This window comes from Bombyx mandarina, chromosome 20, assembly GCF_030267445.1.
Source record: "Bombyx mandarina strain Sakado chromosome 20, ASM3026744v2".
NCBI classification, from domain to species: domain Eukaryota; kingdom Metazoa; phylum Arthropoda; class Insecta; order Lepidoptera; family Bombycidae; genus Bombyx; species Bombyx mandarina.
In genome coordinates, this window is record NC_143226.1 from 11,105,178 (window position 1) to 11,121,094 (window position 15,917).

Below are 15,917 nucleotides of genomic sequence, written 5' to 3' on the forward strand. Positions count from 1 at the left end.
AAAAGTAAGCTTCGGGGTCATAGCGCAGTAGTATTAGTAGTAGTAAATAGGGAGGGAAGTATAGTTTGGAGTTGTAGCCTACCTGCAGGTGGCTCTCGATGGTCTTGGTGGCGGGGTGGTGCTGCGCGATCAGCGCCTCGCCGCGGTCGATCACGTTGCTGAACTGGAGCTCCCGCTTCTCAAGAGACGACATCAGTTGCTGCACCAACAGTTATAAGGTTTAATTTGGCTTGGCAATCAAGCTGTTAGTTAATATCTTATTAGGTTGGTATGCAGCTCTCGCTTCTCAAGAGACGACGACATCAGTTGCTGCGCCAATAGTTATAAGGTTTAATTTGGCTTGGCAATCAAGCTATTAGTTGATATCTTATTCGGTTGGTAGTATCTTGTCTGTATTTTATTTTATATCTTTCATATTATAGATCACGCTTCGAGTCTGGTTCATTAATTGCATAAGATGCATTTAATGCATCCTTAATACTAAGATAGTAAACTTCTCTGTTCCCAAGAATAAATGATCCAAGTTTAAAACCAATCGGTAATAAAATAGATCGAAAAGAAGACTACGAACCAACATACAAACAAACATTACTTTCGTAAATTAATTTTGTTTAATCGGCTTTTACTGTTGAAAGTACAAAGTTGTACAGAAAACAATGTATATATGAGAATTGTTAAAAAAACTACAACTGTTATTCTAAATTAGACTCTGTGTACACAGCAGCTCAGTCTAGTTCTTGATGAATAAATAATGAGACAAATTAAATAAATTAAAACCAACGAAATCAAAACAATTGAAATTCTACGAACTGATTAGAAAATAAATATGGAACAAACCTCGCTATCGTCTCCGAATGAATGCTTGTAATTAAAAAAACAAACAGTATAACACAATATATCGTATAGAGGGGTTTGTTAGTCGATGTTTAAGGGAAGGTGTGTTTGAACAACAACAGATGATTATTAGATGATTTCAACTATTTAAATAGATGAGCGGGGCTGTTTTGAGCAATATTAAAGTAATCATCATTAACAAAACTAATCCATATGTAAAATAAATTAAATTATAACATTAATTCAAATCATTATTTTTGTGAAATCTATATATTAATACGTGAAGCAAAAACTTTGTACCCCTTTTCACGAAAATTGCGCGGACGCAGGAAATATCCAACACTTATTGAGTGCAGAATGTTAATATTTTTTTAAATGAAGCATAAAAAGTACATTAAATCAATAAAAAAAACATTACACACACTAACATGTATTTGACACACACACGCATGCATACTATTTGTTTATTGTCAAACTTTTCTTATTGCTTATAGTCTGTGGTCAAATTTAGAATAGATTACTGTTTGTCTTTATTATTATAATTTTGTCTAAAATGTAGTCTTCGCGAAATCTATGATTATATATATCTATTGGTCTGCTCACGAATGCTCACAAGCGCATACCTCGTAGTAGTGCTGAACGGCGGGCAGGTTGATGTGCGGGTCGGCCCAGTCGCGAGACAACTCCACTTGCTCCTTCTCGTTGAGCCAGTTCAACTCCGCCGTCGCTGATTGGAGGAAGTCGTGTAACGCGTCCAAATCCGACATGCTGTTGACAAATAAGCTTCGAGATTTATAAATGTGCTTTTGAAAACAATTGTTTGAATTTCTAAAGTGTTTTGTCGCTCATCACAATTTTTTGTAAGTACATAGACTACTTTAGTGTTAGAAATAAAAATTCTGCACGTGAAAGAAGTGAAACTTCTTTTGCGGTGTGTAGGTTTTCTTCATTTTTCATGTTTAAAACAAATTTCTCTTGTAACAGGGAATGCTGTGAATCGACCTAGCTCGCTTTGTCCTTTCCCTCTCCCCACGGTCGAGTGGGTCGCGAGACGCTCTGTCTATTTTCTCACTCTCGCTCATCCTAAATTGTATTTTTTCTCTCTAGCCGTAACGAATCTGTCACGAATTAAATTTGACTCTCAACGCGCCTAAAGAAGTTTCACTTCCAAAATTGCACTATATATTTAGGGCACGGGAAGCCTCGATAGGGAAACCCCTATGGGCATTGAGAACTAAAACGCTACGACTGATTTCGAACAAAATCTCGAGAAAATCTTCAGATCGGCCCGGCGACTGAAGTTTAGTGGTTAAAGTCACACCCGGAACCCTTTTACCGATAATTCCCTTATCTTATACGACACATCTTATACATATCTTATAGGGCTGGGGTGGTACTATTCTGGGTCCTGATATCGCACAACTAATATGGGGTACGCACCGCTTAGTACTAGTAGACAGTAGCTCGGCGTATAACTTTTGCAACTGACTCAGATGCTGGTTGTACAAATTCAACTCTTCGCCGCTGAAGTTGGAGCGGTTGTGGACGCACTGTTCAACCTAAAACAAATACAAGAGTTTAAAAAATTATGTTTAAAATAACTTTATGAATCTCCTTCCGCAGAGCGGTCGTGGTCATTATTCAGTAGCATTGCTGTGGGTAGACTACTGGTGGTAGGACCTCTTGTGACCTCTGCATGGGTAGGTACCACCACCCCGCCTATTTCTGCCGTGAAGCAATAATGCGTTTCAGTTTGAAGGGTGGGGCAGCCGTTGTAACTATACTGAGACCTTAGAGCTTATATCTCAAGATGGTTGGCGCATTTACGTTGTAGATGTCTATGGGCTCCAGTAACCACTTAACATCAGGTGGGCTGTGAGCTAGTCCACCAATCTAAGCAATAAAAAAAAACGAATGTTTGCCCGATGCGGGAATCGAACCCACGACCCTCAGCGCAATAGTCAGGGCGGTAGTTAGACTGTACCACCGAGTCATTAGTAGTCAGTTATTAATACCACGTTTTTTTTTCTGTAAACGGTACCTTAAAGCTGTTGCTGTATTTTAATATTTTTTTATATTACATGTTATTATTAATAAATAGCATGTAATATTCACATTTAGCGTTCACATACAAAACCAGTATGTATTGTTATAGCTATAAGGTTGAGTTTAGGAATGTTTGTCCGATGCGGGAATCGAACCAACGACCTTCGGCGTAATAGTCAGGGTGGTAGTTGGATTGTGCCACAAAGTCATTAGTAGTCAGTTATTAATACCCTTTTTTTTTCTTCTGCAAACGGTACCATATAGTTGTTGCAGTATTCAAAAATAACATGTAATATTCACATCTAACGTTCACATACAAAACCAGTATGTATTGTTATAGCTATAAGGTTGAGTTTAGCGACGCCGCACCTTGGAATGGAACTGATCGATCAGTTTGTGTTCCCGCTGGTGTTTGTCCAGCTCGTGCAGCACCGACGGCAGGTCGGAGCCGTATTCTGATTCGTGGAGTTTTTTCTGCAAAAGGAAATTTATTGACATTTAAATTTTTCTCTGACGGTTCAAACTTTTACTCAGATTCTTTGGTTATGCAGTTTTATATAAGCTGGAACACATGGCTGTTAGATAGCAAGGATCGGTACCTATCTGATCGGACCAGCGCATGGGACTACGCCCCCTAGGCCTCTTTCCTTCCACTTTGCCGGTGATAAGAAGTCTTTCATACATACATACGCCGGAAGCTAATAAAAGCGTTTTTTTCCCCTACCTATGCTGACAACCTTGACAGGCTATTTCAGCTTCGCCCTAACGTGTGTAGGTGAGCCCACAGGGCTCAAACCGGAGTGTTGCTAACATGAACCCTAGCAAGAGCAGTGCTTCGCAGAATCTACCACCGGATCGGAAACGCGACCCACTGAGAAGATCCGGCGAGAGACTCAGTGGGCTGTGTCTATGGGTTAATTCGCTCGTCGAGCCCTTCGTCGCAAGCGGCGGGTTCGACGAAGACGGTGACCGGTGCTTGCGGTGCCTAAAAGCACCTCAAATTCAAATTCCAATTCAAAATCATTTATTTCAACTTAGATGTCAGCATAACACACTTGTTGAATGTCAAAATATAAATAAAAATGTTAACTCTACCACCGGTTCCAAAAAGAGCCACAGTCCTGAGATGAACCGGCGAAACAAACACAGCGGGTTTTTTTCTCTCAAATATTTTCTTTTTTTTTTAAATAAGTAAAAATATTTACAATAAACAAAACCTAAAAGCATATTAAGCAGAGAAGGTTACCAGTTTGTCCCGGCACCAGGCGGCGGCGTCGGCGAGCTGGTGGAAGCGCGGGTCGGCGTCGTGCACGCGCGTCTCCAGCACGGTGCGGGTCTCGCGGCGCACGGTGGTGTGCTGCACGGGCATGCGCACGCCCGCCAGCCGCGGCACCAGCCGGCTCGCCAGCGCCTGCCGGGCCAGCGCCCAGCGCTCCTGGAGTTGCTGCACGCTACAGGAGTACGAGATGCTTAGTTCGAGGTTTTAACGTTCTGGTGGCTGGGACCTCTTGTGAGTACGCACGGGTAGGTACCACCATCCTGCCTATTTCTGCTTTGTTGCAGTAATGCGTTTCGGTTTGAATGGTGGCGCATTTACGTTGTAGATGTCTATGTCCAGTAACTACTTCACACCAGATGGGCTATGAGCTCGTCCACCCATCTAAGGAATATATAAAAAAAAACGTTCTCGATAGCGTAAAAGTTAACTCATACTTGTATGCAGTTGGAATAGCGACCCTAACGGCAGACGTATGCAAGCTCCAAACAAATTTGAGTTAGCATTTACAAATTTTAGTCAGACAACGTTAAAAAACTGGGCGTCATTATGGTTAGACTAGACGTGCGAGAGAGATAGCGATATATTTTCCCCACGCACACGTTTTCATTGTATAGATTTTTATAATATAACGAGAGAGATAGAGATATATTTTCATTAAGTACACGTTTGTCTTGTATAGATTTTTATAATATAACTTATTACGACATTGTACGAAACATTTTGACAAAAGAAAAACATCTGTGATAGGTTCTCAGAAATTCTCTCAGGTTAGAGCCCCGTGAGCTCAGCTACTCATTCTGTGAATTAAGTATAACTCCACGAGGTTACTAGAGTAGATAGGGAAAAAAATGTGGATGCGACTCACCGCCTGTGCAGCTCGTTGGCTTGCGGGTACCTCCCCTCCCTGAGCGCGTTCGCGTCCTGGAACATCTCGTGCAGCGCGAGCTCCATGGCGCGCAGGTCGTGCTCGATCTGCTCGGCGGCGGTCTTGGCGTCGGCGGGGTGCACGCCGCGCTCCACGCGACGCAGCTCCCCCTCGATGTGCCGCTCCACGCTGTCCAGACCGCTTTCGGTTTGTTTGATGTCCCTGTACGTATGGACGTTGCTTTAAATTCAAACAGAACTTCGCACGTCATACATGTATGTCGCAGCCGCATACGACAAACGAAACGAAGGCGCGCCATCTAGTGGGTGTGAGCCGCAACTAGTCGTCAAACGTCGGCTCAGTTCGCGTGGCATGCTACCGGTCATCGTTCGACGACGTTGCTAACAAGAACCCTAGCAAGAGCCGTGCATCGCAGAATCTACCACCGGATCGAAATCGCGACCCACTGAGAAGACCCGGCGAGAAACTCAGTGGGCTGTAGGAGATCATTAAGGGACCAGAGTCGGATCGTACCTGTGCAGTTTCTCGGCCAATCTCTGCAGGCGCTCGAGGCGCCGGATCTCGTCGGTGAGGTCGCGCTCCCGCTCCTGCTGCGCCATCAGCAGCCGCGCCCAGCCCTGCTCCAGCGCCTCGGGGCGCAGCGTCGGCTCGATATCGCACTCGCCCACTGTTTCGAAATATTTCTGGAACAAGAAACCAGGGTCACGGCACAATCCCGAATGCGGCTTTTTGTCTTACAACGTAAGGTCACAATTTCAATGGCATTAGAGGTGCAATTGTCATTTCTTTCAAATAGGAACGGAAAATGCCTTTATACCCAATCCTGATTGCCCCTTTTGCCTTACAACGTTAGGTTGAATTTTCAATGGCATTAGAAGAACAATTGTCATTTCGTTCAAATAGGAACGGAAAATGCCTTTATACACAATCCCGATTGCCGCCTTTTGCCTTAAATCCTAAGGTCGCAATTTCAATGGCATTAGAAGAACAATTGTAATTTCTTTCAAATAGGAACGGATAATCCCCTTATACACAAACCCCATTGCCGTCTTTTGCCTTACATCCTAAGGTCGCAATTTCAATGGCATTAGAAGAACGATTTTCATATCTTTCAAATAGGAACGGAAAATACTTTTATACACAATCCCAATTGCCACCTTTTGCTTTACATTGTAAGGTTGAATTTTCAATGGCATTAGAAGAACAAATTTCATATCTTTCAAATAGAAACGGAAAATGCAGATTCACTCAATACGAAATTTATGAATCCCTATATTAAAAATTTAGGCTAGATAAATTTTGTAGCCATATGATAATCTGATTAAGCAGAAGAAAATCAATCAGTTAGTTGTTACTCTGACAGGGTGCGGGGTCTGTATAAAATATATGCATCAGAGTTTCATCCAGTGCCGGTTCGAAATACCCCGTACCTCTAACTCCCTGTACTGGTGGACGAGCTTCTGCTTCTCTCTCTGCCTGAGTGGCACCTCCTCGTTGCGGAACCGCGTGCTCTCGCTGAGCAGCTTCTTCATTTCTATCAAAGTTGACGGGAAAGCACGGTCCTGAAATAAATGTTTATATTGAAACTTTCCATCTACAAAGTAAATGCCACCTTGAGATACAAGACCTAAGGTCTCAGTATAGTTACAACGGCAGCCCCGCCCTTCAAACTGAAACGCATTACTGCTTCACGGCAGAAATAGGTAGGGTACCTACCCAGGTGGACTCACAAGAGGTCCGACCAGTGTTACATACAGGGTGTTCAAGATATGCTAAGCAAGTCGACACGACTGACACCAAATAACCGCTTCAAATAATTCTACAGTGCACGCTACGTGGAAGTACTACCTAAAACGACTAATGCTTAGTGCTTGACTTCGAAAGTTATAGTCGAATTTATAGTCAGGCTATAACTAGCGCATTGGTGATACCTATAAATATGTAAAAGACTGTCGCCACGGCAGACTGTGAATACATTTAATAAGAGATCATGTTGCTGATAACTCTATTTCTATAATCTGACGAAGCGTGTTGCGGATAATAATATGTAGTTTTAGGTTATTAAAATAATATTTTGTGTAAATGTTTGGAAATAAATTTATATTTAAGAAGAGATGAAAAGAGTATCCACTATCACGCGTATCACTAATCCCGTGTACTCGTACGTATGAAACTAGAGAGTCAGGGATGATAAACCAGTGTGCTTAGTGCGAGTTTCGAGAATTGAGAAGTTAAAAACTCGCACTAAGTAATAGGTTGGGGAAAAAGTTTCTCCGCATTTTTTAAGAAAATTCACAACATTTTTAATATAGTTTAATTACATTTAACTAAGGTATGTAGGTACCATTTTGTTCGATAACGTTTTGCCATTTTGTAGATAGGGACATGGTCCCATTGATATAGAAATTTTGGGGCTTCTGATCAAAATACCGCGACAATTGGATTTGGCAGTCCTCTCGTGATGTTAATCTGACACTGCCTAAAGAATTCTGAAGAGACCAAAACAGGTGGAAATCTCAAGGTGCAAGGTCAAGACTACACGGAGGATGCATGAACTCCTCCCAGCCAAGCTCTCTTAATTTTTGCTGAGCGGCTAAAGATATGTGAGGTCTAGCGTTATCATGATGATAAATCACACCCCTTCTGTTGATTAATTCCGGCCGCTCTCTCAATTTCTTGCTTTAATCTCATCAGTTCTTCGCAGTAGAGTTCAGAATTGATCGCCAGATACAAATAGTATAGCCAAAGAGATTTTATTACAAGTCCATACATTTTTCCCCAACCTATTACATAGCAAGGAGATCAGGCTTACCTGCATTAGCGCGCATTTCTCGTGCAGCCAAGCGCGATGTTGGGCCGCCTGCTCGGTGTAAGCGGCCGCCCGGCGCTGGGACTCCGCGTCGAACAGCGGGTGCACGGCCGGGGGCTCCGGGAACGTCTCGTACAGCGACGAGATGTACGTAATGAGGGACTTCTCGTCCGGCTCGTGGGTGTCCACGTCTGGGAACGAACATTAAGTTGTTGAGTCTCTATATCGGGCAAGGATTAATAAGACACAGGTTCAGTTAAGTGACTAATGTATTTTTTTTATTTTTTTATTTAAACAATAATAAAAAAACAACACCCGAAAAGTATCGAAGCTATTTTTGCAAACGGATATGTTTTCGAGATATTAAGTTATTTAAGAGACTAACAACTTTTCCACATTAAATATAAGTACATAATATTATAACAGTCTCTGGTTCCCAAGCATTAGGGAACATAATATACATACACGTATACATGGCGCATGGCATCTTAAATTCCTTAGTAATCGGAATACTGTATCGACGCTTGAAAGGCAAACGTGACTAAGCGACAATAACTGCTTTATACATAAATGATAGGCAATAACCATATTCGATGCGCAAAAAAATATATATTTCTAGGTCTATTAAAATCATTTCAATCCTACAGCTAGATTCGTTAAAATAGAATTTTACGCATTGTCGCTTAGTCACGTTTGCCTTTCAAGCGTTGATATGTATTTTAGTACCATACCTAGTACACGATAAAAGAGGCAACACCGATTAACTGCTTCAAGATATGTCATTCGATACGCGAATTTCTTATCTATCCATAGGAAGTAAGATTTATAGATACATACGTATTCTCGTCGCATTGTAAATGACAAGTTGACGTGTGATTCAGAAATCATTAATTAAGATGCAGCGCCGTTCGAGAATTACAATTGATCGGATGCCGTATTTGTCAGACGTGACGTCATCAAAGGGCTTTTCCGTTTGCGAAGCGTAAAATTATTAAAATTGAAACGGAATACATTTTATTTAAAAAAAATCGTGTCGTCCGTGATCACGAAAACTATCTAAAGAATGGACACAAAGGGCCGCTAATTCAATTGAAATAAAGTTATTCAATCATTGTTTCTGTGAAACATTGTTATAATTTTTAAATCAAATCCGGTCTTAAGACGGGGTGACCTAAGCATCCGTATTTTTAGCAGACGCAACTTATTAATATTATCTTAATTTTACAATTAAGTTGCATTAAAAATTATAAGCATACCCGTTCTTGATTTAGAAATGGTTTCCTATAAAATGTTTTAAGCATTTTTTCAAATATCGACCGAAAAGAAAAGGCGAGCGATACCAAATGCGGTTAATCGTTGTTTTAACGTTTTTTTTTTATGGTTATATCGTGGCTTATTTTGTTCTAGTAAACACGTCAAACCACTGTTTAAGTTCACGCGGCAATTTTGCAAAAACAACAAATATCCAATTCTCTCTTTCGACGGCCGTGCATTCTACTCCTTAATCCCGGAAAAACGCAACTCTTTTGGAACTCCATAATTAATCCTTAAAAAAATGATTGCCGTTGAAACTACGAATCACGACTTTATACTATCAAACGTTAAATTAAATAGGAATTCTCCTGCGAAATTTCGACATTTTGTACTAAGCTTCAAACACAATCCAAAACAGGCCCGTTGTCAACTTCACTTGTATTACATCCGGTTCATCTTAAGTGCGTCTTTACAAAACTTGCATACGCCCCGTCATGACCTATGCAAGTGTTCGCTCACACGGCCCGCACCAACTTGAAAACCCTTTAAGTCAATCAACCCCGTTTTTGCAGGATAGCCGTCGGACCACCATGGTTCCTAAGGAACGTGGACCTCCATGATGACCTGGAGCTCGACTTAGTCTGTAAGTATTTGCAGTCGGCATCATTACGCCATTTTGAGAAGGCGGCATTAACGGTGCTTTTAGGTACCTCAAGCACCGGTCACTGTCCTCGTCGGATCTTTTCAGTGGGTCGCGTTTCCGATCCGGTGGTAGATTCTGCGAAGCACTGCTCTTGCCAGAGCCAGTGTTAGCAACACTCCGATTTGAGCCCCGTGAGCTCACCTACACGTCAAGAAGCTGAAATAACCTCTCAAGGTTAGGTAACCTCTCATGGTAAGACCATAGGTAAGAAACAAAACTAAACAAAAAAAATACGTACGTCGGAAAACTACGATTAGCCAAATAAATAATACTAGAGGTCCCGCAGTAGTCGAAATTCGACTATAATTAATTGGAATTGTAAGTTTGTACACTATTATGATTGTATTTTATACTTTTATATTCACAAATTTCGCCAAGGCTACACTATAAAAAAAAATTAATAAAGACAAACAATGTTAAATCTATTCTCAATTTGACAACAGACGTCAAGAACAAAAGTTTGACAATAAATAGTATGCATGCGTGTGTGCGTCAAATACATGGTATGTAGTGTGTGTAATGTTTTATTTATTGATTTAATGTTTCTTTTATGCATTATTTAAAAAAAATATTAGCATTGTGCACTTCTTCTCTATATTCTCTATAAGTGTACAAAATTTCATACTGCTCCGTCCGCGCAATTTTCGTAAAAAGGGATACAAAATTTTTGCTTCACGTATTAATATATAGATTTCGTTCTTAGATCAGTAGGTACCTTGCGAACGCCTCACTATAATTATACTTGCGAATAATTTTAATAATACAATGTATCAAGCCTTCTGAGTTACACTTGTGATGTGACGCACAATGACAATAGACTATGAAACAATCGGCCGTAAAATTCAAATTGACACAACCTATACCTCTGACCTGTTTAGATTTGTTCGAGGAATTATTTTAATCACTATCTAACATCTTAGTTAATCGCAGTCAAAGTTTTTTTTTTTTTTTTTTTATTGCCCTTGTAGGCAGACGAGCATACGGCCCACCTGATGGTGAGTGGTTACCGTCGCCCATGGACTTCAGCAATGCCAGGGGCAGAGCCAAGCCGCTGCCTACCGCTGAAAGTTCTAGAAAGTTCTATTAAATATCAAAATTAGTACTAGATGTGTGATGATAATGCGTGTATATTGTACAGAATTTCCTTAAAAATTCGCAGTAACGGTATGCATTCGTACCTTCAGGATCCAACAGTCTGGTGACTCCGTATTCCTTTTCGACTACATGGAAGGCTGTCTCCAAGCGCTCACGGACTTGTCTTGATCTGAAAAATGAAATCGTATTTCAATTAACTTATCTTCATTTACGTTTTTCTCTGAAAATTCATAGGTATTATTATTTATTATTGCTTAGAAGGGTGGACCAGCTCTTGACCTAGCACACCAAGGGCTCAGAAGACGCCCTACTACCAGTATAGTCCAGCATAGTCAAAAAAACCTATCGTCTTTTCGCATTAAAAGTGTACAATTTCCAAAAATATTCGAAATTGAGTTAATATGCGGAATCATTTGGTATCACCAGTATTTTTCTCATAAATATGTCAAAGCTACTGAGCGTAAAGCTGTAGAGCTGTAAAGCTACTGTCAAAGCTACTGAGCGTAGTTTAGTTTTGTTTTTTTTAGTTTACTTATATTTTGACTACTATTAACAAAATTAATACATAATTTTATCTTACTTTAAAACTGGTAAAAAATAAAAAATAAATGTTGCAAAGATGATGATTAATATTAAAAATATCACATGTTAAACCCTTAAAGCTTTTTTTAATGCGAGAAGCCGATATCGACGCTTGAAAGGCAAACGTGACTAAGCGACAATGCGTGAACTTTACAGTAGACTAATTTAAAGTTGAAATACCTGAAAAAAATTCTATTTTAACGAATCTAGCTGTAGGATTGAAATGATTTTAATAGACCTAGAAATATATATTTTTTGCGCATCGAATGTTGTTATTGCCTATCATTTATGTACAAAGCAGTTATTGTCGCTTAGTCACGTTTGCCTTTCAAGCGTCGATATGTTAAGGATTTGGTATCAATAAATCGAAGACACACCTGATATTACGCCAGTCTATCAGATCAGGGCGGTTCCTGTGTATGAGCGCGTTGAAGGCGAGCCCGTCTCTCCAGGACGACGTGAAGTCGCTCACCCTCACCCCAGGGTACTTGGCCGTGGAGCGTCGGGCCCAGCTCAGGAGAGCTTCTCGGGCCGTCACGTTTGGTTCTTGTCCAACTACGATGTCTGATATCTGAGGACAAAGAGTATACCAATTAGTAACCTCTCATACGCCAGCTTCTACTGAAAAAAATCTTTATAGCGTTTCTTTCTTTAAATCTAAACACATTTTGTTCTTATAACGACAAAACATTCTTTATTCTTTTCTGGCTGACCCGGCAGACTTCGTAGTGCCTCAATCGATAAATAAAAGACCGACGGGGGACACATCAAAGGACAAAACAAAATTGTTATTTTTATTTAATTCCGAGCATTTTCAGATTTATCTACCTTTTAAACCTTCTCTGGACTTCCACAAGTAATTCAAGACCAAAATTAGCCAAATCGGTCCAGCCGTTCTCGAGTTTTAGCGAGACTAACGAACAGCAATTCATTTTTATATATAGAGATTGTACACACAGTTAATACAATACAATAATTGCGAAAAGTTATAAAATGGCGAGCTTAACTCAACAATTGAGTTATCTACCGGCTAACCGTTCTTAAACAGGGAGAGCTTTACGTAAGTGGGTAGAAGAGTACAATCTAATCAATTTACTTATTGATACAATAACAATAATTAAAAATTAAAAACACTAATACATAATATATCAGACTATATACATACACAATTACACACATAAATAACATAAACATATACATACACGTACTTATATAATGAAATACATAGAATAAATACATATAAGTAATACTAGAGCGATAGATAGTGCTCCTTTATGTACAATCCATCACCAGAGCCTATGTAACCCGATCGAAACGTCAAGAAAACGTGTTTCACAGATAACATGATAAATTATGGAATTTAATTCTACATACAAATAAAAGATAAAGATGGATAAAGATGACTTGTGGGGTCTGTTCGTTTGGGTTTAAGCTTGATTGGAGATTGATTGGATGCAATTGATCAGAGAAATTAAATCCCTGATTAAATTTGAAATATCGACGTAATTGCCACTTAAAACACCACTACAAGCCACTGGAAGTTTACTTGTACAATAGTAAGTACCAACATGCGTCAGGATATAAAAGGTGGCCTAAGAATCGTTACAAAAACGAACAATGTGCTTAGTGCGAGTTTTTTAACTTCTCGATCTGCATAAGTTACCTCAAATTTGTATGGAGTTGGAACAGCGTTCCTTCGTTTCCCGCTAGGGGCGCTGTTCCAACTCCATACAAATTTGAGTTAACTTTTACGCGATCGAGACCGTTAAAAACTCGCTCTAAGCACACAAAGTCAGGGCCTAATTATTGTCATATTAAAATGCTACGAGCGTGACTTTCCAGGGGGTTTTCCAAGTCTTGTCTTATACTCATGAGCAACCATGACCACCGATCAAAACACAGTGGGATCGCCGTTAACCCTTTGACTGTCGTGTAGGTCACCGGTGCCCTACGAGGCGCACTGAAGTAGTTATGTAGATTTTTCTCTTCGATCTCCTTATTAAGGCGCCGGAATATCTAGTAGACTCTGGTAGACTGGAATTCGATTATACCGAGAACGAATCTATTTCTATGAAACCTAAAAGACTAAATCAAACATTAATAAATAATAGTTTAAAAAAACTAACAAATTTATTTTCTTAATCTATTTTTTAGTTGAATTTTCTATAAAAGCAAATTTTGTTAGTTTTTTTAAACTATTATTTATCTTTCATATTTTTGTTAAATTTCAATTTTTTCAATTTTTTTTTTTATATTGAATTGTCATCGGTCCTTAATAAGTATACCAAATTTCGAGTTAATCCGACGTTTTGAAGGCGGTCAAAATCATGTTCAAAGATTCCGTTACATACTAACATACATACGTCTGAAGCTAATAAAAGCGTATTAAAATCGAAAGAAGGCAAAGTTAAGCAATCCAGAGGCTTAGTAATGGAAATCGACATTATTACTTCAGAGCGCCGCGTAGAGCATTGGTGACCTATATATCAGTCAACGTGGTAAGTTATCTGCGATAACATAATCAAATATCGCCCTATCCAGACGGTCACTTGTTTACATATCCCTAACGTAATCTACATTGAGGCAGGTCAACGTACGTATTTTGGCCCCGATCCAGCTCTAATATTAGATATTAAATTATGAGGAAGCCCCAGTAAATAGGCCGGGAAGTGAACGAGACGAACGGATAATAAAACATGTCATATATATATATATGTGTCCGTCTAAATAATAAATATAGAAGGCTGTAAGAAAAACCAACAGTAGTAATGATACTAAAGATCTTTACTGGTGGTAGGACCTCTTAAGAGTCCGCAAGGGTAGGTACCACCACCCTACCTATTTCTGCCGTGAAGCAGTAATGCGTTTCGGTTTGAAGGGTTGGGCAGCCGTTGTAACTATACTTGAGACCTTAGCACTTATATTTCAAGGTGGGTGGCGCATTTACGTTGTAGATGTCTATGGACTCCAGTAACCACTTAACACCAGGGGGGCTGTGAGCTCGTCCACCCATCTAAGCAATAAAAAGAAAAAAAAGATTTATCTATCATACAGATGGACGATGAAAGCCTATTTGGTTTAAGAGACATTTTTGCAACTTTACAGCATAACGATTCAAGGTGTAAATTTTGGAAAAAAAATTAGCATGACCAAAAAACTTCTTCATCTATTTAAATGCAGTAAACTTAATTGAACTTCAATTAAAAATATGTAACTGTTAATGCTAATATATATATATAAAAATGAATTGGTGTTCGTTAGTCTCGCTAAAACTCGAGAACGGCTGGACCGATTTGGCTGATTTTGGTCTTGAATTATTTGTGAAAGTCCAGAGAAGGTTTAAAAGGTATGTAAATATGAAAATGCTCGGAATTAAATGAAAATAACAATTTTGTTTTCCCTTTGTTGTGTTCCCCGTCGGACGAATTCCTTTTACGTCTTTTATTTATCGATCGAGGCACCACGAAATCTGCCGGGTCAGCTAGTACCAAATAAAGCGCTCTTTTAATTACAAAGATATTAAGCGAAATGTCACTATAAGGATTGAGATCTAAAAGAAATCGCATCTATCACATAGAGAACGCAACTTGTGAGGAATCTAAACTATCAGTCGCATATCAAATGTATTTTTTACGGACATAACAATTAATATTTATATACAGGCTTTGTTGTACGAAGTCCGTGTATTAACATCCATAATAATTAATAGCTTACATATGAATTTTAAAATTTCTTGATGTTTCTCTATCCATGTTTTTTTTTGGGACAGAATTTCGTTTATATCTTTTTACGATATCGTTTTATTCCTTACTGGTTATCGGTTTGCATTTATTGCTGAGGATTTTGTGACGAGCTCACGGCCTGCCTGGTTTTAAGTGGGTACAGAGCAGGAATACGGCCACTTGCATGGAATCACAACGACGAAGTCAGTGTTTAAATCAGAACGCGTGGTTGTCCCACGACCTCATAGATAGTTGTTACTACGCCTTACCAAGTTGACCTTACTTTGAGTCTTTTTCGTTAATCATGTATTGATACAATTTTTTTATTGATACTCTTTACTGGTGGCAGGTCCTCTTGTCAGTCCGCACTGGTAGGTACCACCGCCCTGCTTCTTTCTGCCGTGAAGCAGTAATGCGTTTCGGTTTGAAGGGTGGGACAGCCGTTGTAACTATACTTGAGATCTTAGAACTTGTATCACAAGGTGGGTGGCGCATTTACGTTGTAGATGTCTATGAGCTCCGGTAACCACAGGTGGGCTGTGAGCTCGTCCGCCCATATAAGCAAAAAAAAAAAACTGCTTTATAACGATTGGTTCAAACTATTTCTTTTTTTTTCTTATCAACTTAAATCTCTTCTTGCAGATGTGCTTCTTGCAGTCACGTTCCGTTTGTCTTTTTATTAAGTCCTGGATATGTTCCTTTTGCTT

The 15,917-nt window shown here is 39.6% G+C and overlaps 1 protein-coding gene across 50 annotated transcripts in view; it reads right to left on the reverse strand.

Annotated features, from left to right (window-relative positions):
* Positions 1 to 15,917, reverse strand: part of shot (dystonin-like protein short stop) — a 249,701-nt gene that overhangs the window by 133,799 nt on the left and 99,985 nt on the right. For 46 of the 50 annotated variants that reach the window (XM_089736073.1, XM_089736064.1, XM_089736074.1 and 43 more), the window contains 12 exons: positions 11,866 to 12,059; positions 10,990 to 11,075; positions 7,858 to 8,045; positions 6,476 to 6,607; positions 5,559 to 5,728; positions 5,025 to 5,246; positions 4,127 to 4,331; positions 3,250 to 3,354; positions 2,275 to 2,393; positions 1,458 to 1,602; positions 838 to 861; positions 83 to 199 (listed from right to left, as the gene is read on the reverse strand). In XM_089736073.1, coding sequence (XP_089592199.1) covers positions 83 to 199; positions 838 to 861; positions 1,458 to 1,602; positions 2,275 to 2,393; positions 3,250 to 3,354; positions 4,127 to 4,331; positions 5,025 to 5,246; positions 5,559 to 5,728; positions 6,476 to 6,607; positions 7,858 to 8,045; positions 10,990 to 11,075; positions 11,866 to 12,059 — 1,707 coding nt within the window. The remainder of the gene's footprint in view (positions 1 to 82; positions 200 to 837; positions 862 to 1,457; positions 1,603 to 2,274; positions 2,394 to 3,249; positions 3,355 to 4,126; positions 4,332 to 5,024; positions 5,247 to 5,558; positions 5,729 to 6,475; positions 6,608 to 7,857; positions 8,046 to 10,989; positions 11,076 to 11,865; positions 12,060 to 15,917) is intronic. The other 4 variants (XM_089736075.1, XM_089736066.1, XM_028173590.2 and 1 more) reach the window with 1 other exon arrangement.